The 24852-nt window shown below is 48.9% G+C and overlaps 1 protein-coding gene across 6 annotated transcripts in view; it reads right to left on the reverse strand.

Annotated features, from left to right (window-relative positions):
• Nucleotides 1-24852, reverse strand: part of arhgap24 (Rho GTPase activating protein 24) — a 112694-nt gene continuing 87842 nt past the window's right edge. For 5 of the 6 annotated variants that reach the window (XM_062554135.1, XM_062554134.1, XM_062554138.1 and 2 more), the window contains 7 exons: nt 13499-13621; nt 7875-8082; nt 4863-4995; nt 3735-3808; nt 3457-3578; nt 1687-2929; nt 1-1246 (listed from right to left, as the gene is read on the reverse strand). In XM_062554135.1, the coding sequence (XP_062410119.1) occupies nt 1003-1246; nt 1687-2929; nt 3457-3578; nt 3735-3808; nt 4863-4995; nt 7875-8082; nt 13499-13621 (2147 nt within the window). In that variant the 3' untranslated portion in view covers nt 1-1002. Of the gene's footprint in view, nt 1247-1686; nt 2930-3456; nt 3579-3734; nt 3809-4862; nt 4996-7874; nt 8083-13498; nt 13622-18187; nt 18316-24852 lie in introns of those variants that run through there. The other variant, XM_062554139.1, reaches the window with a different exon arrangement.

A 24852-nucleotide genomic window follows, 5' to 3' on the forward strand; every position in this document is an offset into this window, starting at 1 on the left:
GGATTGTTCACAGAATTTAATTTTCATTGCATGTGAATGCACTTCACTACAGCAGACTTCAACTTTTGGGTTGAGGAATTAAAAACATCCCTAGAAAGCAACAATGGCTCCCCGAATACATGTACATGTTTCTTTGACACTGACAACAACAGCTTTTGATGTTCCAGTAAAACTACGACGAGTCAGCTCTTACCTTCACAGGCTTTCATCATTACCTCTAACACACACGCACTTGAGCCAAACCTTTACTGTCAGAGAACAAACAAATAAACAAACAAACGAAATAAAGCAACGTATTCCTCGGAGCGACTGAAAACCTGTCAGCATAGACAACAAAATGAAGTGATTTATAAAATATTTACAGGTTTTCTCTCTTCTGTTTTTGGTCATAAGGTGGGCTCAGTGGCACACAGAGTTATCGCCTCAGGTTACCGATTTCCATCAATACGCCACGAGGAAAATAAAAACAAACAGAACCAGCAACGAGCTCTTGTCAGTACCACAATGAAAATAAAAACATAAGTGCAAGGAAAAGCCTTGATATAAAATTGAAATGCAACATAAATTCTCAGTTTAAATACCAGACATACATTAAAATATTACTTTAGTTTAATTCTTTTTTACATACATATTTCTTCTGGACATTCGGAAACATTTGCTTTGCTCTATATACACAGGCAGGTACAGGACAACACGTGACAAGAAACAAGATGTGGCGTACATGTTTGATTGGATCACAAAGATATATGTGGAGGAAAGTTCCTTTGGAGTCTCTCTCTCTCTCTCTCTCTCTCTAGCATAAGGCTCAGTCTACCACAGGCAGGCAGCTCACCACACTGCCTCCTGACGACACGTATCCCACAGTGCAACAGTCTGTGCACCTCTGTCCCACTGGAGCCAATATGGCACTGTCCTTCTGCTTTTAGTCTTCTGAAAAACTACTGGATCACCATCGTCTTGGGTCCAGATGGTACAGTCCAACTGTCTCTCCCCCCGCCCCCTCTACTGGATCCAGATGGTGTTGGCGCGGTCCGGTCGGCGTGGGTCGGCCGTGAGGTCCCCGAAGGTGGAGAAGAACTGCTCCATCTCCTTCTGCAGCATCTGGTTCCTCTTCTCGGCGTCGTCCTTGGCGCGCTCGGCGTTGCGCAGCTTGATCTCCACCATGGTGTACTTCTTCCTCTCCTGGTCCAGCTCCTCGTGCAGGCTCACCATCTCCGTCTCCAGCTCCAGGTTACGCTGCTCCAGACTAACACACAGAGGGGCAACACACACAGACAGTTAGATATGCAGTCAGGTATCTACAGATCTACTGCTGACCAGACGCCACAAACATGCCTGGCCAGTCTTTTCTTCATACTCTAGTCAATGTTGATTAATTCCAAATTCCAAATTCCAGTGCTTCAAATGTATGCCCCATGTACAGTTGCACTGATACGTTTATGAGCCCATGCTTAAGTTGACTAAAATGAGGAATAAAGAAATCAATTTCCAAAAGCTGATTTTTTATTCCTCTTTTCAGTCAACTTTACCATGGGTTCACAAACATATGAGCACAATTATGCTCTATGCTAGGGAAGTGCTATATAAATCCATTTCATTCATGATTATCATTAGTTTTGTGTGGTAGAGCGCGTGTGTGTGTGTGTGTGTGTGTGTGTGTGTGTGTGTGTGTGTGTGTGCGTGTACCTCTTTATGCGCGCCTCGTACTCGCTCTTCTGCTTGAGCATCTCCTGCTTGAGGCTGGCCACCAGGCTGTGCAGGGCGCTGTGGTTGCTGCTGTGGGTGCTGGGCCCGTTGCTGGGCATGAACGTCTCGCTGTTGTCGCTGCTGCTGGTGCCACGGCTGCCGCGCCCGTTCCCGCTGCCCGCGCTCCCGTTGGCACGCTCGCCACCGCCGCCGCCACCGCCGCCCTCCTCCTGCGAGGGCCCGTCCAGCATGGCGTCCTCGAAGTGGGCGCCGTAGAAGTCCTGCTCGGGGCAGGTGGTGGTGGAGGAGCGGCAGGACGTGGAGTTGTCCGGCAGCGAGATCTCGCAGGACGAGGTGGACCAGGTGGCGCTGTCCACGCTCTGCTTGTCCTCGCAGCTGCTGCTCAGGCACGAGGACGTGTGCGCCGGGCCGTGCGACTGACCGTGCGACTGACCGTGCGACTGGCCGTGCGTCTGCGTCTGCGGCGTCTGCATCTGCAGCAGCTGCACGTTGTCGTAGGTGGACAGGCGGTTCTGCTGGACGCTCTGGTCACTCTCCCCGCCGCCTCGGCCGGCCTTGCCCTCGCGCAGCGTCACGTTGGGCAGCCACAGCCCGCCCCGGCCGTTCAGCGTCCCGTTGACCACGTCGCTGCTGGACACGCCCATGCGCACGCCCCCCCCTCCTCCTCCTCCGCCGCTGGTGCCCATCTTGGTGCCGCTGGTCTTGAGGGCACCCGCGCGCCTCTGCTGCAGGGCGGAGCTGCCACTGGGCAGCAGGGCCTGACCCTTGTCCTGACCCGCCGTCTCGGCCGAGGAGGACGAGGACGAGCTGAAGGAGCCGTTGGTGACGATGCCGCTGCCCTTGCTGAACGCCGGGTTCTTCTTCAGGCCGGGCGGTGGGCTGCGGGTCAGCTCGAAGCCGCCGCCGGCGGTGGACGCGGCGAGGAGGCCGTTGCGGGGGCTGGCCGAGCGCGGCGAGCCGTTGTCCAGCGGCGAGCGCTGCGGGGAGTCGGGCGCGTCCCAGGCGCACTGGCGCACGGGCGCAGACGAGGAGGAGGACGGGCTGCTGCTGTTGTTGTTGTTGTGCTCCTTGTTGAGCAGCTGGCCGGCGGTGGGCCGACGCGCCTCGTTGTTGTTGTTGTTGAGCAGCTCCAGCGCCGTGGGGCCGTCCTCCTCCTCCCGCGGGAACAGCCCGTCCTGCCGCCCGATCAGCACCGCCATCAGCTGCTGCACCAGCACCGTACCTGCACACACACACACACACACGGTAGAATGAGCATCACAGCACTGACACACACACACAAGGTAGAATGAGCATCACAGCACTGACACACACACACACATACACACACACACACAGCTGCTCTACAGCAGAGACAGGCAGACAGGCACCAGAGCCAGTGGAGGGCAGGAGTTATGTGGAGGTCTTTTACGGCTCTACTGAGACAGATCAACCTGATTGATATCAGTGAGAATACGCCTTTAATTATTGCACCTGACTCACTCTCAATCAGGCAGTAAACTAGACAGCTGAAGAGCTGTACACTGTAGCGGTTTACAAACTCCAAGCACTTTGTCTATTCTTTGTCATTTAATATCAGATGTAGAGCATTTTCATTATACATTTAGCCTGGTGCATTAAACGGCAAATGTGCTTTAATGGTTGTTTACAAGAGTCTATTCATCATGTTTTTATTTTCTATTACTTCCAGAAGGAGCTCTGACACTGATACCGTAATAAATCTGTAAGTGCTTTAATGGGGCACCTTACCTTCCATTATTGCCACAGGGTCCTCAATCTTTGGCCGTAAAATATTTGGCCCAAAGACAGTTGCCAGGTTTTGCACGCTCATTTTGTTTACTCCAGAGTAGGACTGCACTTCATCTAGAAACCTGTCAAAACGCCCAAGCAAACAGCTAAATTAATGAAATGGAACCAAGGCAAAATAGCACAAAAAAGTTCTAGAACTCAGAGTTCATTTCATGGCCCCAGTGCTGGCGGTGTTATTTTTTCCATAAAACTTTTGTGTCTTTGAGTCAAGTGAGTACCTGCATATGTACTTCAGCAGGTTGTAATTCACAGGAGGTAGACTTTCAACTTGTTTTTTGAGTTCCTTCATTCCCTGTGGAGACATAGAGGCAGACAGACAAAACACATTTTTCAGTCTTCACAGAAGATCTTGTCCAGCCACGGGGGCTGGCCCATGTTCCATTAACTCATTTAAAAATAAACGTTTCATCAAAGGCTTACAAGCTTCATCTAAATCAATGAAATACATTACACAAATGACTAATACTAATTGCAAATAGTACTAATGGGCTTTAAGCATTGTGTATTCAGTTCATTTGCCTATCCATATCTACATCGTTTATCTTTTTAGTGAAGGTCAATTTCATGTGCGACACTAGGATCGATTCTAATCTGAGTTTAATCGGCTCTCCTCCCCTAAATTCATCTCTAGCTTTGATTTGAGTCAATGGGCGTTTTCCCTGCGGGACTCCCACAATCCATCTGTGTGCAGTGACCTTACAGGGATACTGAGGAAGGGCCATTTTTCAGAGAATGAATTGATTGGCTGAACCTCTGGCTCCAGAGCCATTAGATAGCACAGTGTCTCTCGGCCTGATACAGCAGTGATTGGCTTTAGGGGCCCAATGACAACCACAGCGTGGCGAGGACTCGACAAATAGACTGTCAGTGTTTGTTCTGCGTTGTTCTATTTACACTACAAATGGGTTGATGCCAGGAGGCCAACTGTGTGTGATTAAAGGCTGGTGGAGGAGAAGTTTGAGTCCCCTAATGACATCTATCTCACTGATGTGTGCATTGTATCTGTTATGTGTTTGTAAATGTGTGTGTGTATGTGTATGTGTGTGTGTGTGTGTGTATGTGTGTGTGTGTGTGTGTGTGTGTGTGTGTGTGTGTGTGTGTGTGTGTGTGTGTGTGTGTGTGTTGTCTGTCTATATGTGTTTTCCGTGGGGAATGAACTGAATGGAGCTTGAGGAGTCATGCTGTATAAAGCGTTTCTCTGCCACAGGACACCATGTGCACTCTGAGCTGCTGAGAGCCACACATGCTGGGAATGCTCCCTAATGAGCAGAGCAGAGCAGAGCAGAGCGCTGCACTGACCACACGGCCCCACAGGGGGCACCACCCACACCACCCACACCACTCACAGTGTCCTGGTCTTTGCTGAAGAGCTTGGTGCAGGCCAGGAACTCCTCGTATTTGGCGAAAGGGATGACGGGCTCGGGCAGCTCCCTCAGGTACAGCTTCAGCAGGGACGCCACCGTGTGCACATCTGTGTTACTGCAGGAGGGGGAGAGAGAGAGAATAACAGAAAGTCAATGGAAGTGACAATGAAAGACAAAAGAAAGAGGGAGAGAGTGACTGTGGAGCGAGTTGATGGGAGTGGATGGAGTAAGGTGGAGGAAGAGAGAGAGTGTCTGCAGTCCAGGGAGCATGATGGAGGAGCTGAGTGGAGTGAGTGGGGCGTTGTGGGCGGGCGGGCGGGCGGGCGGGCGGCGGTGGGAGTATCAGTAGCCAGAAGGGAAAGGGGACGTGCTGCTTGTAAACTGACCCTGGACTAAATGGGATGGCACACGAGGACGGCGTGAAGGTGGAGCGGTGATGGACGAGCCGTGTGCCCGATGCCGCCTCACGGGCGGGACTGATGTGCGTCCATCTGCCCTGGGGGAGCGCCGCGGGACAGGCAGCCCGTCTCTCACCAGTCACCCGAGAGCTACCGCCAACGTGACAGCAGCAGAGCACTGACTGGATGACTGGCATAAGCCCATCTCAAAGCAGGACCAGGCCTTTCACTCTCTCTCTCCCTCTCTCTCTCCCTCTCTCTGTCTCTCTCTCTCTCTCCCTCTCTCTGTCTCTCTCTCTCTCTCTCTCTCTCTCTCTCTCACTGCTGTCTCACTCTCTATCTCTTGTTTTCCCCCTGACTGGCTAAATTTCACTTTTGACCCATCCATCTCCAGCTCTCTCTTTCTTACTTTCCATTTCATAGACAAATCAGACCGCTGATCATGATTAATCATGCAAAAAGGGATTTGGACCAGACCATGACAAATGCTATTCACTTGAATAAAACTGTTTTCATTACAGCCTTGATCTGAGGCCAGACAGATAGGGCTAAATGTTTTATGCAGGACCCCGAGAGTGGAATGGAGACAGATCAGTGGAATCTCAGTGAAGAATGTAAGCATCAATAAGTGTTGTTGTCTCTGAAAATATGCGCTCATGACAGACTAAATGAGCTCCTGTGAGAGGCCTGTCCACACAGCCTTGAGAAATAGCAGATCATATTCATTCACTTTCAGAGCTTCACCCACCCATTCTGCTCCCTATTGATTTGCTATCTTCTCTTTGTGTAATGTTCATTCAGCAGCTACACTGTAGATGGAGATGCATCAGCTCTTCAACCAGTGGCGTCACCAGCCGATTTTACCGGGGCTTCAGCCCGGGGTAATTTGAGCCGAGCCCGGGGTAAATTTTTGTAATGCTTGAATCTATCAGCCAGTTTCAAAATCAACCAGCATTTGCCTGGTGCTAAATGTTGAGCACCACCAGTAGTAGGCTAAGCAAGCTATCGATTGGGATCACAATACAACACTAGCTTCACGTTTCTACATGGGCTAGCCCAGTGTTTGTTTCTCAATCTATGGGTACCGGGCCGCGAGAAGATTATTACCATCGGGCCGCCGGCCTCTCTGCCTTCTCCGAGAGACGCACCATACGGCCGCGGCCGCACCCATTCTTTTCGGTCATATTGCTGCGAGATATTTTCGCATAGAAATAACAGGCATATCATATGAAACTACGTAACCTGGCCTTTACAGTGGCACTAGCCACTAGTTTCTATGATGAACGGTTCGCGAGATACTTAGCGTTGAAAATTACAGTTACTGTACATACAAAAATGAATGTCACATGCAGTTCTGCGTCATACACATTCTTCTCTGTGAAATATCTCATGATTTCGTTACTGCCCTATGGCAAACTGCACATCAAAATAAACAGGAGATCCTACTGATTCCAATGGCGTGTAGAATGTATCTGTATAAATAGCGGTAATCACGAGAAATCCTTTTTTGAAATCACATCAAATTTCTGCATTTTTTCATACATCCCCATTTCCCCCACTTCAAAATAATTTATTTTTCATATCAGAAGTTGTATTCAGACCCCTGTTTGTCATATAGCCATGGCAGATGCTTGATATGAATCATTGGTAGGACTATGTGTTTGTCTACACACATTCTGAGAGGAGCAGATGAGTGTAGGCTATAGGCTTCAAAGTTCAACTTCGAAAAGGAAAATTGTATGTTTTGATTTAGACCTACAATAGGCTATGCTATATACTCAGACTCCTTGTCATCCACTGGTAGTACACTGTAGTGTGTCTCTGGATAGTGTAAGCTTATGGGTAGTTGTAACAGCTATAGTCAGATAAGCCTAATTTTTCTCTCAATAGTGCTCTTCCTATAGGCTATCTTGTGTTCCTTGTAAAAGATACAATGTAGGAGTATAACATTATATTTTACTGTAATAGGCTACTGTAAATCCTCCATTGCCTTCTTCATTTCGCGCACCCCTTAATGTCCCCCTTCAAAAAAAATTCGGCGCGCGCTGCGCGCGCGCATTGACAGTAGGGGCTAAGCCCAGGTTGTCCTTACAGTCTAGAAACGCCCCTGTCTTCAACATAACTCTTTTAGAACCTGTGGAGTTAACACCACATTTCAACACCAAAGTGAATCATCAGTGAGGAAGTGAAGACTGCAAACTGACGCACACTGAAGCACACACGAGTACTCCTACTCAGCAGATCCCAAATCAGTGATGTCCTGGGAACCAAGTGAGTTTTGCCAGTGGGTTAAAATTCTAGTCAAGCCAAGAGGCTTTCTACTCAGCTTTACTTTCTGACTGTAAGTTCTACTCCTCTTTTCACTCTTCTGTGATCCCACCCCCCCCCCCTCCCTCCCTCCCTCCCTCCCCTCACCACAGGCAACTTAGTCCCTCTCAGACTGAGCTTAGCCATGTCTTATTCCCCAATAGGATTAATATGTGGAATTTGATTGGGATAAATAGGACTTAGGTTTCCGCGAGCTGTGTGACTTACGAGCACAGCATCTCACATGCTAATGAGGAGAGAGAGGGTGTGAACGCGGAGGGCAGCTCACCAATCGAACGAGGGCTTCTCTCCGCAGTCGAAGGCGTCCTGCAGCTCCTTGACCAGGTTGGCCTGTCCGGGCAGGCGGAAGAGACCCTCCTCCTGCAGGCCCCACTGCCGGATGAAGTCCACACACTGCTCCACCAGCATGGGGGCCATCTTGTTCCCGTAGCGCTTCTCATACTTCACCGTCTCCTCCAGCTTCTGGCCAAAGATCCCTGAAACAGACAAGCAGTCAACATGAACCTTCCCACAGACAAGCAGTCAACAACATGAACCCTCCCACAGACAAACAGTCAACAACATGGACCCTCCCACAAACAAGCAGTCAACAACAAGGACCCTCCCACAGACAAACAGTCAACAACATGGAGCCTCCCACAGACAAACAGTCAACAACATGGACCCTCCCACAGACAAACAGTCAACAACAAGGACCCTCCCACAGACAAACAGTCAACAACATGGAGCCTCCCACAGCCATGCTTGGTCAAAAGAGGCGTGTCATTGTACATACAGTACATAGAACTAATAAGGTACTCTCATCTATACAGATCTACATCAAAACATGGATGATCTGGCAAGATGAGAATTATAGTAGCAGACTAAGCAGATTTGACCTACTTTCACACATTAAGCAAGTAGCAAACATGCTAGAATATATTTGGTGTTGTAAAGCTGCTATAAAAAACAGTTGCAGAGGGTATAATTAACTGTGCCAATTGGGAATACCACATTCTCATTCCACTCCATGAATGCTCACACATAGTCCACTAACTCAATCACCCCTTTTCACTTGAATGGGTTACCCATACCCATGGGACATGGATCCATGCTAAAGACTTTTGTTTTGATTTTTATTTTGGACAAGTCTACACTTAAACTTTTAAAACATAGCAAGGCTTTAAGTGAAACCCTAACTTTCAGTGCTGAGTAAGAAGGCTGCAATGCAAAACCCTGCCAACACAGGGTGATTATTGAACACAATAAAAACAGAATTAGCATTAGTCAACAAGTCAATAGCATTTACACATTTCTTAAGGTGATTTACTAATGTGCCATTATCGATTCTGCCAAAGTCATTTGTATGTCACTCACACAACACACACCAGTCTAAAGTACATACTCTGAAGTTAGCGGCCAACACTCCTTCATAGAGCTCATTGAGTGCACTGACAGCAGATGAGGCTGAGCGCATGAGCTGCCCAGGGAATGGTGCGCTAATGTACTGTAGCCCTGGCCACTCCACACTACAGCTCTCCTCCTCCACAGCTTGGGGATTAGTGGCAAATCACGCAGAAAGGCCAGCGGGGAGAGAAAGACTCTTCCTTGTAACTGGCATGCAGGCCGACCAAAAAAAAAAAAAGACAAAAAAATAACACAGAGACAGGGGAGGGGGGAGGGGGGGGGTCTGTTCCGAGGAACATCAAAGTGAACAGAGTGCGGATAAGGGGCTCTGACTTTCTGATCTAAATCCAACGGCCGTTTGACGTTCCCCGCCCTGCCATGATTCAGGGCACTGGGCCGGAGAATGTGGACGCCCGGCGCAGGCGGCTTGAGGAACGAGACCCGATTCAAATCTGACTTCCTGCTTTAACCCCGTTTCTCTCCCTCTCTCGCCTTTTGTCTGTGTCACTCCGTTCACACAGGCCCCAGCGAGGGTGGGGGAAAAAAAAGTATGATTCACATTTTGGGGGGCTCATGTGGCTGGCATACAAGAGGGGATTAAGGCAGCCTTCCTGCAAGCTTGGGATCTGCATAACTTTCCGGTTCTCGGACACAGACAAACGCTGCACATGTGGTACGATATGGTACAAATCCAAATAAGCCGCAGGGATGGGCCGATTGAAAATCTGTCTCACACCAACAGGCATCCATGTTGCTTGATATTCCACTGTGTGCTTCTTTTGTGCATTAGCTGCAGAACTTACACTGAACACAGCAGAGGCTGACAATAACATGGACATCCTGTTCCCATTGCTCTCTGAAGGTGGTTTTACACTTATTTCACCATCTCAATAACACACACTCACCCCGTCTGTAGCCCACACAACTTCGGATTTTCCGATAGATCCGTCGATTGATAAAGTTCTGATACGCCAGAGTGCTGGAGACGCTGCTCCTAAGCTCGCGACGTTCCAACATCTTCCGCTCCCTGAGTCTCCCAGTCTCCTGAGTGATGCTCCAGACCTCTCAGGATGTGGCTGAGGCAGGAAACGGTGACAAGCCCCATCCACCAGGAGCCACAGTCACTCAGCCAACGCTGGTGCGGCGCGCTTTAGCAGATCTGCTGAGGGGCCCCACAGGAATGCGTCTGAATGACAGCGGCAGCATCGCAGACACTCTGGAGAGCAATCTCAGCTCCGGGAACGTCTTCTGCTCTCGCTATCTCGCCGGGCGTCCAGGGACACGGCTGAGCTTTTATGTTTCAGAGCTCATTTGAGCAGATCTCTGTTAGCACTTTGGTAAACATTCCAACAGCAATCTGAGACAGGGATGTGCAGACGCGAAGGCTTCTCCTAGTTTGTTGAGCTGAACGCGTCTATTCCCTGCACCCAAAATATTACTCATGTCCTGTGGGCGTATTATAAAATAAATGCGCTAAATGGACCAGATGAAAGTAAACATTTCCCAGCCTTTCAAAAAATCTAAAAAAAGACCCAACATGGAAAAAAACGTCCTCAGTTCTGGTCAGATGAGCTTCAACATCATAAGGTTGTGGACTGATGATGAGTCACTCTTCCTGAAACTCACTGGCCTGTGGCCTGTTCATTCCTCCAAGTCCAACTGACCTACACACAGTCCATGCAAAGGACAGAAAGGTGCTGAATGTCTTCCAAGTTTTGTCACGTCATACACTGACGGTCAGAGCGGTGGATGACCATCAGTCCTCGGTCCTTCACTGCTCCAGGGAGCCGTCCTCTGCGATCCTCTGCTCCGCTCGGTGAGAGCAAATGCAAAAGTTTCCTTCAGGAATGAGGGCACATACATCCTCACATAACTCACACTTCTAATCTGTGAAGGCTCGTCTAGACTGTGGGGGTGAGAGGCACAAGCAGAGGGAAAAAAAAACACTAGCAGGCGTGTACTGAGGTTTTGTCCAGAGGAGAAGGAGCAGGAGGAGGAGGAGGAGGAGGAGGAGGAGGAGGAGAGCTGTAGGTCTGTCAGGCCAGTGCTCGGCAGAATGATTCGACCCTGTGGTATTGTGTAAAGGTTATGGCTAAGCCAAGCCCCCTACTACTCCAGGCGGATGTTGGCAAAGCCCTTAAGCCTTTAGAGTTAGCATTTGATGTGGCTACTCTCAAGTTGGCCATAACTCCCCCCTTCAACTCATAGTGGAGCCATTCTGTGTGAACAGTAAATCCAGGGCACAGTGCTCCCTTCTGAATATCCACAGTCAAGTGTTCAACCATGTCTCGCTCAGGACTCCAAATACACAGCACGTTCTCTTTAACACAAGCACATCCACTAACACACAGCGCATGGTGAACCGTGAGAAGACACATGATCTAGAATAAGACAGATTATATTACTCTAGAACTCCAATAATATTTGTCAGCACCCCAGAATAAAAAACGGATAACAATAAATGAAGGCTGCCAATCAAGCATATTCTTAATCCCTTTTGGATGATTGGAACTGCTTGAGTGAACACTGTGTCCTTTTTTTTCTAGTTTTTCTATTTCCTTGAACAGATTAGAAATGTCAACAGCAGCAAATATAAGGTGCAGCGCTAGTGGCTGCTAGCATTACAGGGGGCTGTATGCAGTTGGCAGGCAGCGGTCCTGAGCTAAAGCTGTAGCTGAGTCCAATACTGGTCAAGGTGAACTTAGAGTAGGGGTCTGTGGAGTATTTCAGAACCATTCAAATTCGATTGTGTGCGTTGGAAGCAAAACGGTCCTCGGTCAGTGGTATCGACCGAGGCCACTCCAGAAACGTTCAAGTCAATACTCAATTAACAATGAGGAAGTCTTTTTTGTAAAGGTCAGCGTAGCACCAGGAAAAAGAAAATAACTCAAGAAAAACACAAGAACATAATAATGTATGCAAAAAGGTGAGATGCATAAAAAATCACTACAGAGAGCAGTTATCTGAATAGCCTTGTACAACTGCCCGTGAACTGCCAATGAATAAATAAATGCAATTATACAGAGACGAGACTCTGTGCTGTGTTGTGCTGTGCTGTGCTGAGCTGTGCTGTGCTGTGTTGTGTTGTGTTGTGTTGTGTTGTGTTGTGTTGTGTTGTGTTGTGTTGTGTTGTGTTGTGTTGTGTTGTGTTGTGTTGTGTTGTGTTGTGTTGTGTTGTGCTGTGCTGTGCTGTGCTGTGCTGTGCTGTGTGGTGGTGATCAGTGGAGCATGAGGTGATGATGACATGGCTGCAGGCTGTAACTCTAGGGCCAAATGGGGAGGAGATGAGATGAGATGAGATGGGGGGAGGTGAGAGAGGGCCACAGGTGTGCAGAGACTGGGTGGCCTTCAGCACAATGGAAACTGGAGACTTGAGTTATTGTCCGCTGCTGACTCAGGGGTGGCCTTTGACCTGAGGACAGGTCATCGGAACTTCACTTTCAGGGCAAAGACTCGAGGGAAAGTCTTCACCCAACACACACACAACCACCCATCCACTCACCCACACAGGCGCGCACACACGCACACACACACACACACACACACCATGGAGAGAGCTCTGTATGGTGAATGTCTGGAATGTTGGTGATAAAGGCAGCGTGGTAAAGGGTTCTAATGTCATGCAGTTCAGCTCTCTCCTCTAAAACGTCTCTCTGAACCCTGTGAGCGCCCCGAGCCCTGTCTGTGATGGAGAGCCAGAGCGGTGGCAGTGGTTACTGGGTCAGGGGGAAAAGTCACCGTGACCAAACGCAGGAAGGAAAAAAAAAACCCACCACTTTTGAGATTGGAGACCGGAGTGTTTCTTTTTTAATAGCCTTGAAGCACTACAAGGTTATTCTTGAACAAAAATAGAGGTCTGGGACTTGGTGACAGGACCACTCTGATTCCTTCCCTCCATCTCAGCAGAGCCCCACGCCTAATTTTAATAAGGCTCCGGGGCACTGATTGTTCAGCAAAGTTCCAGGACATGACACCCGTCATCTGATATGTCAGCCTGCACCCAGCGCCCGCAGAACGAGGCCAATCCAGCCTGGGTGTTCAGCAGGGGAGCTTAGTGAGGACCCTGCCTGCCTGTCATCCCACCGTGTCTTTTGAGGAGCAGTCAGCTGTTATCTGCGTCAAACCTGCTGCTCCACACACAGTGGGGGCCACCTCCCTCTCCCCGGGCTGTGTCCACACCACACTCTCTCCTCTGCCTGCTGCCCTCTCCACCCCCTCCCTGAGAGGCAACACTGCCCACTTCATGTGCGGTCGCCGGTCAAGTTAATCGATAAAGAACCCTATGGAGTGCTCCACGAGTGACCGGTCAAGCAGGTCCACAAAGAGGCACATACTTACACACTTTTATATACTACAGTTACATTGGCCCTGGCTGTATGTTAACATGTGGTTAGAAAAAAAGAAACATCTTAAGTTTGTTAAAAATAGCAGAGAAGCATGTGATTGCTCTCGCTTGACTTCTCCTTCCTGTTTACAGAAGATGTTTGCTTAGAGCTGTGTACTCACCTCCCCCGAAGGGCGCCCAGATGACCCTGCGGATGGACTTCACCCAATCCTCCATGTCATTCTGGGTGCTGGCCATAAGGAGATATGTCTCATGGTTGGCTGTCATCCGCTCCCTGTCGCCCCCTGCAAAGGAAGTGAATGATAGGACAGATCAGCGGTGGTCTGCTTCAGATAGCCGGCAGCTCCGCGGAAAGTCACGCCATCAAAGTCTCCCTCCGTCCATTCACCTGACCACCAAAGCACTGAGATGTCCACAGACTCCGGTGTCGTCAGCAGATTGGCCTGGCTGTAATAACAAGGTCAGGGGCAGTAAATGCTTGTGTGCCATAAAGGCCCTCGGGTGGCCCTCACAACCTGTGATTAGCACACGTCTCTGGGTGGTAATTTACACCCCGGCCTAGTTGGAGGTGTGGAGAGGGGGAGAAAGAGAGAGAAAAAGGGAGAGAGAGAGAGAGAGAGGGAGGGAGAGAGAGAAAGAGGGAGAGCTCAAGCTTGCAGACAAAACAGATTTATGGCGTTGAGCCCCCTGCAGTGCTTGGGTATCTGTGAGATGATCCCATCAGCCAATTAGTTGTCTGCTGCCGGGGCTTCAGGTGCTGAGACAAGCCCCTCATGCTCCCCCCCCCCCACCACCAGCACCACCACCAGCTCCACCTTTCCAGGCTCATCTCTCACGACCCCCCCCCACCAGCACCACCACCAGCACCACCTCTCCAGGGCTCATCTCTCAGCAGCTCAACAGCCACCGCTCACACTGAGGTCACTTTCAGAGGCTCAACGTGTCATTATGATATCACACACACGCGCACACACACACACACACACACACACACACACACACACACACACACACACACACACACACGCACACACACACACAAACTGTGTACCAGGGTGAAAAGTGCACAAAAGGGCAGCACTAACCGATGAAAACACATCACAAACAGACACATTATCAGGCTTAATGAGCATGGGCTACTTTTGACAAGAGGATGTTTTCATTCCACATAAACAGTCCGCTGAGTGTCAGTGGCCCTCCGGAGAGTTCACACTGCATGGGGAGGGGTGGGTCCACCCACACACACAGACACACACACACACACACACACACACACACACACAAACACACACACACACACACACACACACAAACACACACACACACACACACACACACACACACACACACACACAGACGAACACACACCATAGGCAATGGCAAAATGATTACACGCAGAAGTTCAATTATTCAGGACTATCAGTTCGACATCTCTGCCAAGCTCTCTAGAGGGTGTTCTGTATCCCCTTCATTGATTTAGTTTGCCATGAGACCAGCGTGTCAGCCATTAAAGATGTATTTATAGACACCAGACTAAGAAACCGAGCAGCTGCTAGGTATTCAGCAGAACTACTGCAGATAACGCACTTGGTTTTATGAACTTGGGTCGCTGGGAAAAACAATCAAAACTGCAATAACCATGGAGAACAGCAGTTGAAATAAAGAGGTTCATTAAACTATTATTTGCTGAAGGCACTGGCAGGCCAAGGGGATTTGTGAGGTCAGAACAGACAGTCACGCAGCATTGTCCTAAGATGTGTCATCACAACTGCTGAATCCCATTGGGGTGAATAAGGCAGCTCAGTGGCAGGTGAGGGGGACGATTACGGGCAAAGGAACTGATCATACCCACATGGGACAGATGGTGCTGGCACATAAGAGAATGACCAGATCAAGACCACAAGCCTTGAGCGCAGAGAGGAGTCACGGTGAGGGGGAAGAGCCCTGGTGGTCTTGGGGTGGGCACTGTCCTGCCATAGGATGCCCTGCGTCTTATTTCACACCATGGAAGACTGCCTAAGACTACATGCCACATGCTAAACTTCACCTTTTCTGAACTTCTTCATTTCTCAGACATCGGCATTCATGCACACACTCCCCACCGCCCCCTGACACACACACAAACATACAAATCACCAGTTACAGGGGGGGGGGGGGGTCAGGCATAACAAACAAACAACCAACCGCATGCTGGGCTGTGTACGAGTTCCTCCAGCGCGCTCGCTATTTATTTATCAGCGCGCAGAACTAACGAGCCCCACCACATGGATCCACATGTCTCCGCTGTCCACGTCCGTCTCCTGAGCAACTGCCCTGATGGCTGACAAGACCACGGTGGCATCAAGAGGACGAGGAGACAGCCAGCGCCAGGGCTGAGTAAACAGGCTGCAGGAGCGGCTGAACCGAGGTGATTCATCAGCTCTGATGAGAAGTAACAGGGGAGGAAAATAGTCATGGACCAGCAGCTGTTGTTATTTGGACCAGGAAATATGCATTTCCATAATGTGTGCGCTGTGACTACACAGACCTCATTATTCCAAGAGGCACAAAAAAAGCTAATTACTGATCATGTTTTCATGTCAGCATGTCACTAACAACCATGTGACATAAGCTAGCATGACATCTAATAGTATACTATTAGAACATCTAAACATGACATGATATGTCGAGTTTCATCATTGTACAAATAACACTACGAGGTTTTCTAGAAGGATACAAAATATTCAGGTTTTTTTCAGACCTGAATCTTGGCACTAACATCACTCTTTACCTCTGTGAAAAGGCATTTCTTTGTCTAAACAGGTTTGGTGTCTCTCTTCAGACTAAATAGTCTGACGTTGTTTTTAAAGTGGTTGACATTTCACAACTACTGCAAAATGCAGTGGAAAATGAGGAGATTCTCTCAAGTTAGTAAACACCATCAGTCAATCCTGGAGAGGTGCTGTTCCTTAGATCACAGAGCCCTTTCCAGATGCAAGCCATGCTGTCTAACAATGGGAGGATTGAGGACAGCTATCAACAGCTGGTTATTAGTCTGGCTGGCTCGTCAGATGATGTGCGGTGAGGAGCTGGAGGGGGACAGGGCCTCGGGGGCTGACCAGCGCTGGCTCCTCTGATGAAAAGGAGAGTCGTCCAGCGGGATTAGAGGCCTAAGACACTGTTTTGACTGCCCTCTCAAGCTGCCCCCTCTCCTCACCGCTACAGGCACTGGTACCATCACCCCCCCCCCACTCCCCATAATACTGCCTCTCTTTAACTCAAGATGACTGGCCAAGCATGCTAGCTCCTTAGATCCCTGTGGGTCAGCTGGGACAATGTTTGTGTGGCGGCCCGGCAGAGTTCAAGCCCTGCTGTGTGCGCTCTCTAAGCACATAAGACTACTACTGTTTTTATCAGATTAACCGCGGCCAATCTGTTTGGGCTCATAAGACTAGCGTCTTTTAACGGCCCAGGGTGAATCTGTGGGCTTAGGAGCATTGTAATCTTTTGCACCTGATGCGCTTTACCACAACAGCATCAACAAGGTGCTAAACAGCTACAGCCCTGGTGAAATAGCATGTGGGTCTGGTTAAGAAAACAAAAACACTCGCAGCTCAGCAGGTCTCATGGATCCATTTCTACGCACTAGTTATTTAGGTTCACAGCTACCTGAGTCTCCTGCCTGTCATGCGTTAGGCCCAAGGGGTGTGGTGAAGGGGAGACTCTTAACTGCACCACCCTGCCCTTGATCTCTTTGGTACCACCTGGTGCCCTCTGAAGTCTCATCCATCTTGTCCAGAAATCATTAGTCCTCTTTGACATCATGTTGTGGCCACCTCACCGCCCACTTCCAAGCGCCCATTGACTACCTCTCAACAACAAACCATTCATTACACATCCAACCAGCCCTACAACATTGATCTATTCCCAATGCAAGAACTTTGCCGGGAGACAATTCTTTTCCTTCTAAAAATGCTTTTTCTACAAATACATGGTTTATGGTTATGACATTTTTATCCACATAATTATTGTGTAATTATTGTTATTTTGCAAGAAACTGGGATGACTAAAAGGCAATTGATGCATGCTATAAAAACAACACCACAGTGCCACCCTCCTAGTCAAATAAATTATTCTGAATCTTTCTATGTTCACTAGCCACTATTTATGAACAATAAAACGTGATTCACTGCTGTGACCTTCCACACGATTTTACAGTTGACCCTATAATCTCTGCATGACATGTCTATTCATCCATTTAATCTAATGATCTAATTGCAGCAGTGGGTTATGTCTTTCTGACAGGTCAAAACAGTTTGTCTAGGATCATATACAGAACATGACATGGGAGTGTAAACAGCATGGGCAGTTGGATCAAAATCAATGCGGATCATTGTAGGCTATAAACATTCCTCTAACTAGTGTTTATCAACATGCATGCCGATGATATTGAATCTGCCCTGAAGTGTAGTTATCCTATATCGATCCATAAATTCATTTACTTTCGATTAAAATGAATAAGAGAAGCCAACTAAAAGTAAGTCATGACGAAAACACGTGAGCCGTATTTTATAGCCAATGATAAACATTTTAATATCTGGATTCACCTACTCATTTTAAGAAAAACGCAACGACAACAAACTCCGCGCTAATAACAATTCTAACGCGCTACAAAATATAACATTATATTTCAGTAGCCTAGCCTACTTGAGTAGTTTCTTGTAAGTGAGCTTTGAGTAGGTCCCGAACAATCCTACATCTCTCGCATGTGTCCTAAAATGAAAGCATAATATAACCTGTATCCTTTACAGGTAAGCAAAAAAAAAACTAACCAAAGAAGTAAATGAAAACGCCATGGCATACATACTCACCGTAACCAAGCAGCTAATATACTGTCACATGAGATTCAGATGGGCTCGACTCTGGAAAACTGTACGTTATCCCCGCTACAAGATTCACACTCTTGCCCAATGCAGCCTCGCTGCCCGCTCCCTCTCCCGGGTGAAGCGGTTACGCGGACCGGCTGCCAGACAATGGAATTACCGCTCCTCTCCGCCCCTCCCCTCCGGAGCTGTGAGCTTTAACACTGTTCGCGAGATCAAGGCGAGCGCTGTATAGTTTTTGGCAGTGCTCAATGACGTCGATGTAACACGCTGTTTATAATGCATGTCTGTACAACAACTACATTCACTGAATGCAACGGTTTAATACCGTTAAAGTCACTGCGAATCATAACTTCTATGACCTATCTTATCTTAGGCTACTAAATGAACAAGCGGGACTGTTAGAGGGACAAAGCAGCATGCTTGAGCCATGGCCTGAAGGAGGAGCACAAGCAGTATTCACCAATTAAAAAGGAATATTTCTGGCACTCAGTGTGGTGCATAAATTGAGTGACTCAGTTTTGGTGTCTCAGATTATGAAAAGGCCTATTGTCCTCAGCCTATAGTGATCTTGACCTAGCTTGCTGACACACACACACACACACTCTCACACACACACTGGCCCCCTCTGAATCACAAGGGGTGACAAGGCCTGCTGACTCTGTCCACTCATGCATGCAACATTCCATCCATGTCCTGTTGTCTGCACGTCGCTCCTCACACCCCCTTCCCCAGGATGTCCTGAACAACTGGCCAGTAAAGTCCCCGTCCTCCTCCTTAGGGCCAGACCCAGACCCAGATGACCCACACTGCCCGCTCCGCACGCTCTCTCCCCCCCGACCTGCACGTGTGCTGAGATATCACTCAAGGGCTGCGAGGGCTGCTGCCTAAGAACATCGGCATGTCAGACAGACGGGGTGTCAAGGAGACACACTCATAAACGCTCCCAATGACTTCATGCACACCTCATTGCACTCTGAATGGGAGCATTCAAGATAGTGGGCTTGGAAGAGCGATGGCCACTTGTTGGTGCGGTGAGCTGGACGGCCTGGAATGGCAAACAGACTCATCCCATCAAGATGGTCATTTGAAAGCTCGGGCACATCGGCTACACAAGGGTTCCTCAGTGGTTCCCCAGCACACATTGTTTGGGTGGATTGTCATGCAAACATCCTGTGATTCCAGAGAGCATGCAGCCCTCGCAGTGCTTTGTCTTTATTAAAATCAAACTGCCTGTGGGGGAACTCTCTCTCTCTCTCTCTCTCTCTCTCTCTCTCTCTCTCTCTCTCTCTCTCTCTGTTGCTCTTCCTCCCTTTCTCTTTGTGTCTCTGTCGGTCATTTTGTATGTTTCTCATCTCACACACACAAATACGCCCCCCCCCCCCCCCCCCCTCGTCTGTCCTCACATCCAAACACATGCACACACTCTCCCAGTCTAAGCAGCACAAGCTGGTGTAAGCAGAACAGGCTAGCCCGAGGCCCTTATCTTCAGGAACTCTTGACTGTTGATGTGTATCAGCGCATGGGAAACAGTTGTGCTGAGGCTGTCGTGAGGAGATGCAGAGCTAAGCAGCAACACTACACAGTCCCTCCACTCAGCTCCACTCTGCTCCGCTCTGTCCAGCCACTCTGGGGCCTCGCTTCTCCGGTTTTCCTGTTTATTCCTTTTCCAAGTGGAGTGTATACAAACACATGGCCCAAACCAGCAGTCTCTCTCTCTCTCACTCACACACACACACTTTCACAGTCAACAGCAACATTAACAAACTACACAAATCAAAAGACAGTACATCCGTCTGCTCCATCCTGTTGCTCTCTCTGCCCTAATGGTGGACATGAGATAGCCGGATGAACAGTGCAAGATGAGGGCAGGTGTTGCAGTAGGTATGCAGACTTGTGTACACAGGAGGGAGAGAGACTGACATGTTTTCAGAGGCTCAGAGCCAAGCCTGCCTAAGAGGATAACACTTTCACTGACTGTCTGTAACTATGAAAGACTATGTTGACCAGACCGGGTGTTGAAACAGCATTAATGGACCGTTTACACACCGATTTGTTTGTTGCGCTTGACTTCGGCCTTGATACTATGGCCTGTATTCTCTTGACAATTCAAACCTTACCTCACTGTGAAGACAAGTGAATACACGACCCCAATTGTATCAAATATATTTGGCTAGTTGTTGTGCATGTACCTGATCGTGGAAAAGTTCTGAAAATGCTGACGTGGATGCTGGACGATTTGAAAACACTACGGGGGGAAAAAGAACACTGTTTTCAAAACATCCCGTTGTCATGGCGAGCGGCCCCTGGTCCTGGAGCAGAGACTCCACCAGAGCATCCTGACGGCTGGGCTGCTGTGCTGCTGTTGCCATGGTTAAAGAATGGGCCCGGCTGTTTACTGAGAGCCCCCACTCCATCGGCTGGTCTCAGGGTGCTTAGTCACTTCATCTGGCTTCATTTGAAATGCACACTGGCCTGACAATGGCTGCCTAAGCCCTTGGGATGCGCAAGCCGCAAACAAAACAAAACAAAACAAAAACACAAATAGCAAGGGCTAATGTGCCCTGCATGACTGATGGCTTCATAGCAGAACCTGCAGCCTCCCTAAGCTCTCTCATGTCACACACACACATGGAGCACAATTGGGGTTAGACAACAAGGAGGTTGCTGGGGCTCTAGGAACAACATCTCCTAAAAGACAGAAGAATGGAGGGAAGTCTGAGACGTGTCACACTAGGAGACAGACCTACATAGTGCTGAGAGCTATAAGGTATCAGAGCGGAGGGGGAAAGACATGGAGGCTAGTGCAGGGCTATCCAGTACAAAGAGCATGGGGCTATGAATGGAACGACATGCGCTGGGTAAGACTCCACACAGGAGGCAGCGCTGGCTTCAGGGGACAGAACACAATACCAGCCTTTCTTGAGCTCTGATGCTAATAAGCATGACATACAATATACTGTCAAAGCCACAGAGCAGACCGTGTCCCTTGTAAAACAGCCCTTGTCTGGAGCTCAACCGGAGGCATAGTTTACAGTGCACCATAGCCAGGTAGCGCTAGTCTCCACTCTCGTGTCAGAGCTTGTTAAAAGTGCATATAGCAGTAGTTGTGTATATATGCTTTATGGCAAATGGCAAAACACCAGTGTGGTGATGAATGGGGCATCAGATGGACACTGACAGTTCCTCCAACTGATGGAAGACGGGAGTACGGTCGAGTGCGTTCTAAACTGGATTAATAAAGCGGGGATCAGTGCTGGACTTAGCCAAGCCTGCAGCACCAGCACTGGTCCACTTCCTGCCCACACTGCATAACGTGATGAATTATAGCGGAGAGATTAAGATAAATACCTTCTGAAATGGTCCGGAAAATGATGGATATGCTGTCTATGCTGCACGCTCCTACAGCTGTCTAATGGAGCCGTCTTGTAATATTAGGACCATATGTTTGGAGCGCGCATAAAACCAGAATTAAAACCTGATAATGCCAAGAGCTCAGGCGGCGGAATGAGTCAGTGCTCGGAGTGAGGTGAAAATAGGCCCTTAAAAAGAACAGAAATAATGGTGACAGTAAGCCGAGGCCCTTAACCAAAGGTGAGAGCAATCAGTGCCCCCAATTCTGCCCCCATCAAGTGGAGCCGTAAAGCAGCAGCTTGGCCATTAAGAGCCAAATCAGAAGCAGCGCAGGTGGAGCACGACCCGGGTGACAAGAGCGGGGGCAAGAGCGGGGGGCAACGGGAGTCCTGAGTGCATTCATCCCACCTGCTGGAGAGCGCTGATAAGACGCCATTGTTCAAGAGCACTAATCCTGTCAAAGCCCGCTGCCAATCAAGGGCAGGACACTAGGCAGGTAATGTATCCATACAATGTAGCACGAGGGGGGGACCTCTGGAGTGGGGAGAGACAGAGTGCAAGGCAAGGCACTACGCTGGAGTTCAGAGGAGAGCCCAGGAGTGGAGGAGGGAGGTTCAGGCCGGGGCACAAATCCCCTCTAAAGGACTGGGATTATGTATCCAGTGGAAGCTGTCCTCTGCAGCCCATGGTGCCCTTTTAGCGAGGGATTTAGCACAGTCAGGGAGCAAACCCAACCTGTGGTGGAATCTCCAATACTGCCTTGCCCCCCTTTCAAGCCCTAAGAATGCTCAGTTACCATGGAGACCTGTGGAACTTCTCTGAGGCACTCTGTAAAAATGCCCATGGTGACGGGCGGCGGCGGGGGCCAGAGCTAAAGTACCTTCAGCAAAGACGCCAATAACAACAGAAATTCAGCACTCAGGGCTCCTCGGTGGTAGCCAGTAGCCACTTAGCCTCCACATGGGTGAACCTCTGAATAGAGCCCTTAAAAGCTCTCATGCAGACCAGCTCCAGTAGAGGCAGCTACAGAATGAAACGCATGAATTTCATTCTTGTGTTCATTCTTGACTAGAAAATCAACCATTATGAGAATGCTTGAGAGGCTATACAGACAGCTCAATTACGGAGAACTGTAGCAGAGCAAACAAGGGAAGAACTATTGCTTTGATTTGCTTCAACAGCTCTCTAAAACCATGGCCTCGGGCCTGTACTGTTTACTTGGTGTATGTGTGTGAATGTGTGTTGTGCGTGGTGTGTGTGTGTGTGTGTGTGTGTGTGTGTGTGTGTGTGTGTGCCTGTCAGAGATCAGATGTGTTCCACTGTGCTTAATAAGTGACCAGGTGTCTGTTAGAGCTCCGTCCAGGTGGAACACAACAAAGAGCTCTGCTGTGCTGCAGTTGTGTGCTAATCCCCAGGCCTCCTTTTTAAAGTCCACTTCACCCTCAAATTTATGACCTCCCCAAGTATTCTGAATATCTGTCAACATATACCACTCTCCTGCTTCGTCCAGCCCCTTCACAGATGTCAAATCTCCATGTTGTTATCTACCTAATATCTGCAAGAGGGATTTACATCAGCCCAAAGATCTTTCTTGAGGCAACTATACTCTTCCGCACGTAACTAGACCTTAATTCAAACATTGGCCACTTAGAGAGGAAGCAGTGGTTTGTGGCAGGAAAACGGACAATTACTCACTGCTTAGCATTGTTTGCCCTAAATAGACAAAACACATGTTCCACTTCCTTGACAGTTAAAGCAACACAATGTACTTTTTTTACCTGAAAATTATGACTTCAAACCCATTTTGTTGTCACACTGACTTAAGAAAAGGATAATGGATCTCCGAGCAGCTGATCTATGTAACTGTGCTGCTGTGTGTAGGAGTGTGACCCTAAATGGGAAGCCAGTATGCTGAAAACGGATGAAGAGGGGAATTCCTACATTGTGTTTCTTTAAGACACAGTCTAGGGCCCTCCTGCTATGGAATGTGTGTTCTCAGGGAAAGAAAGTCATATTGTATTCAACACATTAGTTTACACAAGAACATGTACACTCTCCCATGACTAATGTGTCTGCTCATACAATCTATACATACTCACAATTCTTCTCATCATAACATAGTGAATGAACATGTGTGATTCTGCCTGTCTATCTGTATAAATGTGTGTGTGTGTGTATGCGGTTTGTGTGTGTATGTGGTTTGTGTGTGTATGTGGTTTGTCTGTGTGTGTGTGTGTGTGTGTGTGTGTGTGTGGCATGTGTCACCTGGCAGTAGCACATGCAGCGACAAGCTGTGGCTAATGAGGGTCTGGGAATTTTCTCAGAAGTGGAGAGTCATAAATAACTGTCCTCAGAAAGAAGGGACTTGGGGGAGCTCTCCTGCTCTCACCCCAGCAAAGCACCCCACGCCTGCTCACTCACTCTGTGTTCTCTTGAAACTTAACAGTGCAGTACACAGCGCAGCGCCAGCTAACAAACTTGCACCTAGCCACACTCATCTTATGTCTTAAATAAACCGCACAACAGAACAGACTCAAGTGCTAATCAGTTCTTCACAAACGTATCACATTACAATTCAAAGGAATGGAAGATGGAAGATACAATGGAAGATCCAACTATTAAACATACACAACATGCGCCTATCTAGCTTTAGAGACAAGCAATCACTACATGAGCATAATATAGTTGAAGTGGAGCATGTCTCTGTGCTTACCTGCAGTAGAGGAGGGCATGTCTGACACTAGTCCATACTGAGGGAGGGAGAGGACAGGCTGCTGCACCAGCTCCATGTCCAAGAGCTCTCACTGCAGCACCTCCTCAACCCAGAGAGGCCTCAGCACACACAAGCATAGAGAGATAAGGCTGCGGGAGGACTGGGGCTCCTGGGGACTACGGGCCTCAAGCCTGCGCTTGGGATAGCATGGCCCTGAACAACTGAGCTCGAGAGAGAGAGAGGGACAGAGAGAGAGAGGGAGAGAGGGAGGGAGAGAGAGAGAGGGGGAGGTAGAGGGAGGGCGGGAGGGAAAGAGGGAGGGAGAATTGAGAGCGACTCCCACTCCTCTGAATAGCCTTGCTAAGGAAACAATAGGGAGATCTCACCCAGAGTCCACCCAGGCCTCTGTGAAGAGCACAGATGAGACGCAGCTCCACGGCCCCTCTACTGGTGCACCATCACCTCTGCTCCTGTCCTGACGGCCCTCTCCACACGCCACTCAACACTAGAACTCACACAGCACTAAATCACCACGCTGGCCAAGGAGTCACCACCCCAGAGCACAGCTACATTGTCTCATGTACAC

The sequence above is a fragment of the Sardina pilchardus genome, chromosome 14 (assembly GCF_963854185.1).
Source record: "Sardina pilchardus chromosome 14, fSarPil1.1, whole genome shotgun sequence".
Classification (NCBI taxonomy): Eukaryota; Metazoa; Chordata; class Actinopteri; order Clupeiformes; family Clupeidae; genus Sardina; species Sardina pilchardus.